The 12,117-nt window shown below is 40.9% G+C and overlaps 1 protein-coding gene across 1 annotated transcript; it reads left to right on the top strand.

Annotated features, from left to right (window-relative positions):
* The first annotated feature begins 1,160 nt into the window (after window positions 1-1,160).
* On the top strand, window positions 1,161-11,281 carry eno1a (enolase 1a, (alpha)). The gene is made up of 12 exons (XM_080533920.1): window positions 1,161-1,179; window positions 3,159-3,253; window positions 5,891-5,986; window positions 6,556-6,614; window positions 6,964-7,033; window positions 7,142-7,275; window positions 7,371-7,593; window positions 8,411-8,608; window positions 9,278-9,479; window positions 9,571-9,679; window positions 10,196-10,254; window positions 10,707-11,281. The coding sequence occupies exons 2-12, from the start codon at window positions 3,169-3,171 to the stop codon at window positions 10,768-10,770; spliced, it is 1,299 nt and encodes a 432-aa protein (XP_080390046.1). The 5' UTR covers window positions 1,161-1,179; window positions 3,159-3,168; the 3' UTR covers window positions 10,771-11,281.
* Window positions 11,282-12,117: the final 836 nt, after the last annotated feature.

Below are 12,117 nucleotides of genomic sequence, written 5' to 3'. Positions count from 1 at the left end.
AAACTGTGTGCAATTCTGAAGAAGCCCAGAGTATGCCTTTAACAGATATTAAGATTACAACATAAATGTTTTCACCATGTGATTAACTCATTTATGGTTATCTTACAATAGGCTAAACAAAGTACAGCAGTGGTGAATTTAGACAACTCAATCAGAAATACTTGTTGCCATTTTCACTAGCAAGGATACACCAGCAGATGGCGCAGTTGGATCTCTGTGTCTCAAGGTCACTGCGCCAAAGAAGTCATGGCCGATGGATGCACTAGCGGCCTACTCTGCGCAGCTGCATGAAATACATAATTGAGTGAGAAATGTCCCAGGGGAAACACAAACACACTATTCCCAAAAGCCTTTAATACATTACGTAGCATTTCCTATGGCCCCCCGACATGCAAACAGTAACTATCTAAAGACATGTCTAAGAAATGTTGCGCCTAAATTGGCCCATTGAAGATGATCTAGTACTTGAGGCCACATCATTTAATTCCTAGGTGTATTCTGGTACAACATTGTACATTTCTGAGAGATGTGTTCTGTTTCTGAGAGAATAATAACACATTTATGAAGCAGTAGTTAGACTAAGTGTGTTCATGAATGCAAGCAGCTCTATAAATGCAAGTAGCTCTATAAACGTACATTATTTTTTATTCAAAACGTGGTTACATGACTAATCACACGCAGTCTACAAGATCGACCCCTACGTGACATTCTGCACGTACTCAATTATGCGTCAATTTCCGCAGCGTCATGATGATGCTTGCCCATTCATTGCCAAGCTTGCAATAAAATGAACAAATTCAATAACTTTTGGACAAAGTGTATGATGGATAATGTAGGTTTGTTGAATTTTCATTAAAACCCTTATGTTTCAAAGTGATGCTGCTGTCTGTATCCTTCCTTTAGGCGTAGTCGTGATGCTGGTGGACGTGCAGTCTTCCTCGCACTCTGCTGCCGCGTGAGTATTCTAACCAATCACATTGCAAAGAAAGCCTCGCTCCTGAGTATTCTAACCAATCACATTGCAAGGAAAGCCTCGCTCCTGAGTATTCTAACCAATCACATTGCAAGGAAAGCCTCGCTCCTACTTCTTCCTGAAGCGAACTGTCACGAACGCCTTCTCTGCTTGCTTGCACACAGAGAGAGACACACTACCCCTTGCACACAGTTAGGCCAGATCAGGTAAGCTCAAGCTTTCTATTTGTATTTGCTGCATTGTTTTTCGAATTAATATCTCTATATGTCATTATTTAAAAAAAAATATAATAATAAAAAAAATCAGTCTCTCATTGTTGCACTATTTGGTCAGGTGGAATTGTAAATGATGTCCCTTCTTTAGCATCCTTGACATACCCTGAGCTCTCAATCGTTATCCTCTTTGTATTCTTTCGATTTGAAGCTTGTATTTTTGGGAATGCAATTCATGATGGTGGAGGCTTGCTTGGTTAGTCTATTTTTAACACCCATGTCAGCTGGCGAGATGTCTCTCCATTTAGGACGGCAGTGTGTCCAGTGCAGAGGAAAGGGGCGTCAAGTTGCAAGCCAGATAGAAAAGAGTGCCTTTCCCATGGTTGAAATCAAACTAAAATATCCTGTTCATCTATCCTTATCTTTTAAATTAGAGTATTAATGTGCACTGTTGCTTTTCCCGGACATTGCAGTGTTTAACTACCAGTTGCTTACCAGTAGAGAATGTGGGGATGTGTTCAGAATAGTTAATCTAGCCAGCTGTTGCAGATGCTGTGTTTTTTTCCGTGCTATTCAGTATTGTTCAGAAAACAATTCGATTTAATAGTTTAAAATAAAATGCACATACAAACAAACAAACACAAAACTAAACCCTATTGCCAGACTTACTGAGCTAAATTGAGCTAACCCTAACCCTAAAATCTATCTATTTATTTTGAATCATCATTAACATAGGGGAAATAAACAGCAGCAACTTAATAATAACGACAAAAACTACACGTATTTTATATTCTCTACAACTGAATACTATGTCAGGCCTGGATTATTTATTTCATTTTGCGGTAGCCATTTTAATGCTATGTATCAGCAGGTTATCTGAGTGTTTTGCTCTGTCCTTAGTTTATTAACAGCAAAGACAGAATAACATGCTATAGCATTTATTATACATTTAGAAGACCTCATGTTTTTTTTATAAAGGCATAGATCACTATTGGTGGTATTGACAAATGCTGTGATACAACTGAATGCAACAATCCATGAACAGTGTTTTGAAAGGCCATGTCGGGTGCACTAGTCTGGCCCCTCTGCTTTGGAGCCAGAGGCACTTTTCCACACGGACATTTAAGGCCACAGGATTTTCCATTGGTCCAGCTAGTTAATGCAGTCGCAGTGCCTGGCTTTGGTGACTGGATGGGCCTGAGTTTATTCATGCGTTGTGTATGGGGGGTAGTGGGGAGACAGGCAACTTGAGGCAAATCAGATAAAACAGATTAAACAGTAGGAAAATCCATCACAGGTTTCCTATCCTGGGGAACAAAGTTAGCCTAAGTGTGCAGGCCAGGGCCCTATCCAGTCTGGCTCAAAATCTTTCCTTAACTCATGCTTGGAATTTGAAGAGATAACATAGACTGAATAGAATAATGCTTAGGCAAGCAAAAAAGCGAGACAAAACTATGAACCAAACATCTTATGATATCTTTGGCTATACAGTATCTTGCCTATATCATTTGAATAACTACTAGTGGTCGGACTGAAACAGTAGCCTAATTGCGAATGTGATTGTGTAATTTGAATTGTATATACTATATTACATGTTTTAACTAGTTAGCTATTTTACTCAATGTCTAAGATGCATGATGAGCCACACCCTACTAGCTGTGTGACACACCTTTGCCATCCAGACTGCATCAATACTGCAGTCTGAAGACTGCATCCATTTCATAAAGCCTTATATACAGTGCATGTTTGAGGGCATTCTATTATTATTGGATATTCTTGACCTTTCCCACCAGATACTACACACATTTGTTGATTATTGCAGCCTGTCTTTGAGAATGCCAAGTCATTGTCCTTGCCAGTTGCCACAGGCCTAGTGCAAAGCAACATTGAATAATGAAGTAGCTAGGGAAGTGTGAATTGTCAATGCGATCGATGCTGATTTATTAACAGTTCCCTTGTTCTATCCTCTGTAGATCCAGCACCATGTCCATCCTGAAGATACACGCTCGTGAGATCTTTGACTCCCGTGGGAACCCCACAGTGGAGGTTGACCTGTACACCAAAAAAGGTATGGCTTCAGCAGGACTATCAGCTGTTTATTATGGAATGCAGACAGTCAGCATAGCATAGACAATGCAAAAATCATCATTTAGCTATTTATGAAGACATCATTGTATGAGCTTATTATTGCAGACTTTGTAAAGAATAAATAATGTTTAGGATTACATAACGGGTTAATTAATGGTTCACTGAAGAATGATTACACTCTTTCAGTACATTAAACAAAACAAGACTCCTGCCAAGCCCGCCTTCAGCCGATCAAACATGAATGAAAGTGAGAGCTCACTGTGAGGGAGTGGGGTGGTGGTGCGGGGTGGTTATTTAGCTCATTTCCAGAGGTTAAATGTTAGAGATAACATTCTGGTAAAATGTTATGTTCTTATACCTATTGTATAGTAACGCTGTAATTGCTGCAACAAAAAACGGCATAATGTAATTCAATACTAAGGTGGAGTTCCTTATTCCACTTCACTTGTTTAATACTTAAAACAACTAAAATCCATTTTGATTTTGTACTTTTTAATGTAGCCTACATTTTAGTTCTCAGAGCTGCTAGGCCTAATCATGTTTAGGTTTAGGGTTTCTACAAGCTTGTCGTGAACAAAACATTTACTGTTAAACACTTTACAAAGCCCAGATAGTGAAAACCAGTTGCGGTTCTCCTCAAACATGGCTAGGTCTGTCTGTTCCCCTCTGCTTGTGTCTGATCCACAGTACTGTTGATTGGAGACAGGATATCAGATGGTGGATAAATGAAAATAGCTCCTGTAATTGTACACTGCTTGAACAGTGTTGTGTTACTGTAATGGTTCCTACTATGTAACACAGTTCCCACATAGACAGTAGAAGAGGGTGAAGTCATGGGTTTGTTGCCATGATACTGTATAGTAGGAGATCTTGAAGAAGCCATTTGATATACAGTAGGCCTACTACGGACAATCTGGCAGGCACAGAAGGTTTCACCCATGTCACTTGTTGATTCGTAAGGGCCGCACTAAGATTTAGTCATGCAACAAACTAACTGTGAATGTCGACAATGTAATCAGGGTTTGGCTGCCCTGGTTCCTCGTTCTCTTTGACGCTCCCTGAGCTAAAACAAAGCAGTAGTCAAACTTAATGGATGCCCAGAATGTTAATGAAGCACACTGAATAAAACTGGGTTGTTGAAGAAGCCATATTGAATCTAACATGGTCAATCGACCTTGACTTAGCTCAAGAAAGGGAGTGCATTATTCATTTGTTGTGCTACCTTTTAGCTAGTTGTGGAGATGTTGCTAGGTACTGGAGTTACTGTTAATAGCAGCTTCACAGTTTCGCAGTCTGCCAAGTCTATTTTGGCATTGTTTTATGTGACATAAAAAGGAATTGTTAGAGGTGAGCATCCAGTGGCAGATCACCCAGAATGTCTCACAGACATTACATACTTGCCTCACATTCGGTACTACAAGAGCAAGATGGATCGTTTTTGCCATGTCTATTTTCAGATCCAGTAGTAATCCTGTGAAACTAGAGTGACTGACACAATTTGAATGGTGAATTTTAGGTAGAGGAATTATACATTGTAGTCTGCTGAAATATTTGGTGTGAGGTAATATCAAATGTGATAGTGTGATTTTATTTTGTACTATTGGTGGCCAAGTTCAGAAAAATGTGTTTTGTACTATTGGTGGCCAAGTTCAGAAAAATGTGTATCATACAAATATCCAATATGTACTGATATTATTGGCATGCTTGACATTTGTTGCATTGTAATGTTATAGTTACTTGAAAACCATTGATAGGCAAGCATCCCAGTGCAACTATCTGATTTCTTAGTGCAGATGATTTGGTAAGCCTGCACTCATGGCTAAAATCGGGTTTACCATAGTTTTCAGTCCAACGAGCACTCTGAATCAAATGGGCTCATCCTGATTTTTCTTCCTCATCCAAAATGGTTGACTTTGAAACTAAGAAATTCTGCACATGCTCAGTCAACAGATTCTCTATCCCTGTTACGTCACACAGCACAGCAGTCTGCAGTGCTTAGCATGGGTGACCCTCGTTCTCTAAATGAAAAAAGTGAATAATGATTAGGGTAATACATTAAGGTACAAAAGTAATACAGTCTTGAGGGGATACCTCTCTCTCTCCAAATGGATGATTTATCTGTTGCGTTCACTTGCTTTTTCCACTGGAATGAATACTAGTATTCACTGTGCTGTAATGACAAATTAGATTTAGATTGTATGGCCCGTTCATTGGTAGTAGTCAGTATCCTGCAGTGTGTCAGGAAATGCATAGCAATTGTCATTTGTCATTAATTAGATGATTTTCTGTTGTGTTCACTTGCGTTCTCTACTGTTATGAATACCAACCAGTATTCTCTGTGCTGCAATGAAAAAATTGATTCAGATACTGAATGACTCATTCATTGGTAAAAATCAGTATCCTGCAGTGTATCAGGAAATGCATAGCAATTGTCATTGATTAGATTATTTTCTGTTGTGTTCACTTGCGTTCTCTACTGGAATGAATACCAACCAGTATTCTCCGTGCTGCAATGAAAAATGAGATTCAGATTCTGTATGACCCGTTCATTGGTAGCAGTCAGTATCGTGCAGTGTGTCAGGAAAGGCGTAGTCATTGTGATTTCCTTCCCCCTCAGGTCTCTTCAGAGCTGCAGTGCCCAGCGGTGCCTCTACTGGCATCTATGAGGCTCTAGAGCTCCGTGACAATGACAAGACACGCTACCTTGGCAAAGGTACGACCACCTGATTGGCTAGCAAGTCACCAGCCAAATGATATTATGAATGCATTAGCACCATACAAGTGGTATAATATTATGCTGACTATTTCCAATGTCCATGTAACACCCTCTAGCCTTTACTGTACTATGTTCTAAAGTGTTCCAAACACTTTCCATTCTTTGCAAGACATTCAATCATTCCTCCTCCGTGACACTTAATTTTTCTCCTCCTCTGTCAGGGGTGAAAAGAGCTGTTAAATATGTTAATGAGTTCTTGGCTCCAGCTTTGTGTAATCAGGTAATTACGAGTGTGGAATAACAGGTGAAACAGAACAACACAGAAACAAACTGGAGTTTTAAACAGCATGAAGAGTGAGTTTGCTTTGACAACTAACCTAACCTATGCAGGCATTACCAGATGATCACAGATTCCTAATCAGTTATTTCTCCAATTCCGATAGTAGATAATCAAACAGTTCAATTGCCAAGTGGCTGCTTGCCACTTGCTCTGTGATCGTCTGGTAGTGCTTGCTCTGCATGGTCTTCTTTTCCCTGGGTCAGTGATGGTATACTTGTCCTTGCAGGTGTCTCAAAAGCTGTTGAGCATATCAATAAAACAATTGCACCTGCACTGGTTAAGCAGGTAGGAACATTTATTGTTTGACTAACATGTCAATGTGTGCCAATCTTGTGGTCGATTGTTAAGCACAATCCTCTCATGGGACAGTTAAGTCAAAGGGTAAGACACCCAGTTATCTACGTATGCCAGCAGTGTTTATACAGTGTTTATTCTCTGTGACTTTCTATCATATTGACTTTGCCAGGAATGTTATGTTTGATAAGAGAGGTCTATCACCATACTAGTCTAGGAGCTTTTAGGATGCACTTCGATCTAATTTGAGCATGGTGTTTTTCACTAACCTCTTTGAACTAATGGCTGGGTTTGTTGTCATGTTTTCAACTGAAATGGTTGTCCTCTATTTCCCATTCAGAGTGTGAGCGTCGTGGAGCAGGAAAAAGTTGACCAGCTCATGCTGGACATGGACGGCACAGAGAACAAGTGTAGGCTGCTTCTTTAAATTGGTTTAATCGTTTGCATCAGTAGTGATTCTAATCTGATTTCAGTTGAGAACTTATGAATGTAGTAATGCTATTGAAATTCTCCCACAGCTAAGTTTGGTGCCAATGCCATCCTGGGAGTCTCCCTGGCTGTGTGCAAGGCTGGTGCAGCAGAGAAGGGCGTCCCCCTCTACCGTCACATTGCTGACCTTGCCGGAAACCCAGAAGTCATCCTCCCAGTCCCTGTAAGCCTGTGTTCGCGTATCAACATGCAGACCTAGTCAGATCCTATAGTCATCTTCATTTTGGTTTGATTGGGAAACGTCTTGTCTACCTCAAGGCTTTCAATGTCATCAATGGCGGCTCCCATGCTGGCAACAAGCTGGCCATGCAGGAATTCATGATCCTGCCCGTGGGCGCCAGCACCTTCAAGGAGGCCATGCAAATCGGTGCAGAGGTCTACCACAACTTGAAGAACGTCATCAAGCAGAAGTACGGCCAGGACGCCACCAACGTGGGAGACGAGGGCGGCTTCGCCCCCAACATCCTGGAGAACAAGGAAGGTGGGGACAGAGAGAGGACAATTATTACAGAATCTGTATGGCACAGGTTGTGCTGAATTTAAGGCTTGATGGCTGAGTGATGACTTGGCCATACTTGGCCTCTTTAACTTAAAAAGTTGGGTGATGAAGGAGGGGTTCCTACACAAGGACTGCTTATAGCAGAGTGGGACAGTCGACTGAGTTAAACCCCCCTGTGTTCTCACCTAAGACCCCAGTGCCATTGGCCTAGGCCTGCTGGTGGAGCCCCCTGCCCAGGAATGTTGCTCCTGTGGAGACAGATGGTTTCCAAATGAAGGCCTCAGCCCAATACTGAATAGAACATTGACTCACAGCCACTGAATCCACTGCACTGGGCTCAGTTGCAGGTCAGGGTGCTGATATGGCAAATGCTCCAGTGGGATAGTCCATGTACAGTTAACAGTTAAAAGTTAACTGCTTGTGTAATGGCTCAAGCATTTGTTTTTTTGAGCAAGCTTCACTCGAACCCTCTTTAACTCATTTAGTGCCGAGGATGAATAAGGTCGCCCAAATTGTCAGCAAGTTATGATGATTGATTTTCTAGCCAGTATTGTTGCCATGTAAATACCACATAAAACACCCTATCCTGCATCAATACAGTATGTTGTCATGGTTTGTATATTGCACTGAGTCACTTGACTCACTCGAATGAAATGTTATAGCATACAAAATGCAGTATTATTCGAAATGTTATGTCTTTGAAGATCTATAATAAAAGTTAGCATGATTTGCAGCAGATATAATACATTAGTAAACAATACATTAGCATAACATAACTTCATTTCTGTACTCTCCTCAGCTCTGGAGCTGCTGAAGACCGCCATTGCTAAAGCTGGCTACACCGACAAGATAGTGATCGGTATGGACGTGGCTGCCTCCGAGTTCTACAAGGGTGGAAAGTACGACCTGGACTTCAAGTCACCTGACGACCCCAGCCGTTACATCAGCCCAGACCAGCTGGCCGACCTCTACAAGGGCTTTGTCAAGGATTACCCAGGTCTGATTCACAGCTCCCACTCATCCTCATCACTGTTTTGAGAGTTTGTTTCTGTTAGGCCGACTTTTCCGACTGCAAATCCTCTAAGATACCTTGGGGATCTCTAAGTGGAGCTGCATGTCCATCCGCAAGCAAGGGTGTTTAAGAGGCTTTGGATCTGATGTATGGGAGCTTTTTTTAGATTAATTACACAATACACACCTTGCATTTACACTGCATCTTTGTCATCAGATGCTTATTTCAACTAGGATTGACTAGCATTGATTGCTAATCAATTAGGCTGATTCAGATTTAATTAAATGGCTCTTGAACAGTAATGGATTATGATTCCAGTAATGAATGATTAATAACACATTTACAAAACCATGCAATATATTGAAACATCTGTCACAGAAATATTGTGGTGCAAGAACACAGTGTCTTCATGTGTGGTCATGGTCGGGGTACAGCCCAGCACAGAGGCGAATGAATGCTTTCACAAATTAACCCTCTGAAGCCCCTCATCTGAGATCTGCTAATCCAGGCTAACTCACACGAAAGCTATCCAATGTGAATGCATGGTGTTCCTCTTCCTCACACCCCACAGTCAAGTCAGTGTGGGATTCACAGGAGCTCAAAGCTGTTCACCATGATCATCATCTCTCCCCTTGCTCTTCTGTCCCTCCACAGTGGTCTCCATAGAGGACCCCTTCGACCAGGATGACTGGGCGGCATGGTCCAACTTCACAGCCAGCACCAGCATCCAGGTAGTGGGTGACGACCTGACAGTGACCAACCCCAAGCGCATCTCCAAGGCCGTGGACGACAAGGCCTGCAACTGTCTGTTGCTCAAGGTCAACCAGATCGGCACCGTCACAGAGTCCCTTCAGGCGTGAGTGTCCAGACAGCTATTTTGCCGTCAATGCTATGACCATACTCTGTATGTATGTGTTAGAATAGTTAATTAATTTGAACTTCTTCAGCTGCAAGATGGCCCAGTCTAATGGCTGGGGAGTGATGGTCAGCCATCGCTCTGGGGAGACAGAGGACACCTTCATTGCTGACCTGGTGGTTGGGCTCTGCACTGGACAGGTAAACCTTTTCAGTTAATTAAGTAGATAGTACTACTGGTGTTGCCAAACACTTACTGTAAGGAGAGGGTTGCATCCTACTTCGTGACTTTTCCATTATCAGTTCTTCCAGACATATACATTGGGTAGTTGTTTAGCAATGTTTAGCATCTCCTGGCTAGCATCAGTGATAGAGGAAACAGGATGTAGCAGTAGTGCCCAGTAGACGCATATATTATTTTCTTTTTTTCCTTTTTTTTCTGTACAGTGTCCTTGAGTTTGAGAAAGTCGCTTTTAAATCAAATCTATTATTATTGCTATTATTATTTAAAAATATATATTATTATTATTATTATACATACTTGCCATAGCTGACAATGTAATAAGAGCCCTGTAATAAGAGCACTTATCAGAATTGTTTCTATCAGTATTCCTTGTTTATGTGTTACAACCTCAGCCTCACTGAAACTGAGATATTGATTAATTGAGTGTTATGATGATTGATATGCTCTTGTATGTTTTGTGTTTCTCTCTCCAGATTAAGACTGGTGCACCTTGCCGATCTGAGCGACTGGCCAAATATAACCAGCTGCTTAGGTAAGCCGAGTCTTAAACACTTACACTACCGGTCAAAAGTTTTAGAACACCTCTATTTTTCCAGTTTTTATTGTAATGTAAGCAGCTCAGTGAATGACCTGAAATGGAACAAGGGTAAGCAGAACAAATTGCCAGAGCTTAAAGAAAAAGTTATGGTTACCAAAAGCAATAAATTCAATGGAAAAAATTAGGTGTTCTAAAACTTTTGACCGGTAATGTACTGTAAAATTACGTCTCTAGTAATATCATGTGTACAATATTAATTAGCTGATGATTTTCCGAGCTTCTTACTGCATATATCTGCATGTATTAAAATGCTCTTTACAACATGAGACCCAAATAAATATATTGTAAATAGTCTTCATGTACACAATGTATATAATTTAATTTGTATTTTTAGTTCTAACTTTTGAAAAATCCAGACAAACTAACTGTTTGACATTCCTCCCCAGGATTGAAGAAGAGCTTGGAGACAAGGCTCGCTTTGCAGGCCAGAACTTCCGGCACCCAATCTGAAGTGGTTGCTCTCTTTGGGCCTATTTCTCATCGTGCATAAATCCCCACACATAAGCCACACTAGGTCACTTGCCCTGTCCAGAGGGAAGATGGAACAGCATTGAAATCCAAGGCTCAATTGACGTCTATGGTCTATGGCACGGAAACCTGTCTACACGAGCACCACAGTGCACCAATCACCTACTACGCTTTGGCTCCCAAATAATGTTGGTTCTTTGTGTCTGTGTACTGTGTTGAGAGATCTTTGTTTTGCTTCTTGTGAGTTGTAGTGATTCTGGCCATCTCCTGAGTATTTTAGTGAAGAGCTACTGTAAGTTAAGTACTGGGCTGCATTGGGCAGTGACTAGAGTACTATATGTGCAATGTGTCGCCTCTGACAAGTTCTAGTGTTGCTGTAAGCGTTGGCAGAATAAGAAATAAACAATCTCCTTTGAAATGGACAAGACTTATCATTCTCTCAGTTGTGCTTTCCCTCTCATGATTGTCATTTAATCTAGTTTTTGTATAGGTATTATCCTGAACTTTCTAAATAATAATGGTTTTCATTAGTGAGAAAATCACTTCCCATCTAGTGGCAGCCAACAATGACCACTGATTTTGCTACAGGGCATACAGCACTTTAACAGTGCAGGTAACCAAATAACTTCCTGTGAAGCAAACACTTCTGATTGAATGAATAGCAATTACTAGAAGTCTGTCATAAATATCATCATCTTACTCATTAAAGGTACTTTAATAGCTAGAAGAATAATGTAAGCATAAATGTACTACAGTCAAACTCTTCATAATAAATCACAGTCTTTATGCTTAGCACTAATCACACATGTTGTGACATCTCATTACAGCGAATCTCCTTATTAGATTTGATTAGATTAGATTCAACTTTATTGTCATTGCAGAGTACAAGTACTAGACAACGAAATGCAGTTTTATTATTTATGGAATTCAGTGAGATCTTATTGAGGAAAGGAGGGGTACAGACTGACAGAATAATGACTGCAGGATAGACCTACACATAAACTACTTGGGTCTGAAGTATGTGAGTGCCACTGGGAGGCAGTAACATGAGCTGTGGAGAGGGGATGCCATTTCTGACCCCCAAGGTAAAAGGATCCAGCCCTGCCTGAATGAGCATGTGAGTTTTGCTGTACTGAGGCTTGCTAAGATGGATGTGTTCACCAATCACCAGCCTAACAGGTTTGCCAGCTGATTCTGTGCAATGTTGGCTGTTTTGACCAGCCTCCATTGTTTAGTTCTTCTCAATTATTCTTTGTTGTAAGTTATTGATATGTAAATCTAAAGGTAAACCCACACAGTCAACAATAAAATTCTGTATTGTACTGATAA

This window comes from Nansenia antarctica (genome assembly GCF_963989245.1).
Source record: "Nansenia antarctica genome assembly, chromosome: 6".
Lineage (NCBI taxonomy): Eukaryota > Metazoa > Chordata > Actinopteri > Argentiniformes > Microstomatidae > Nansenia > Nansenia antarctica.
Note: the sequence above shows the minus strand (reverse complement) of the source record. Positions and strands in the feature narration are given on the sequence as shown.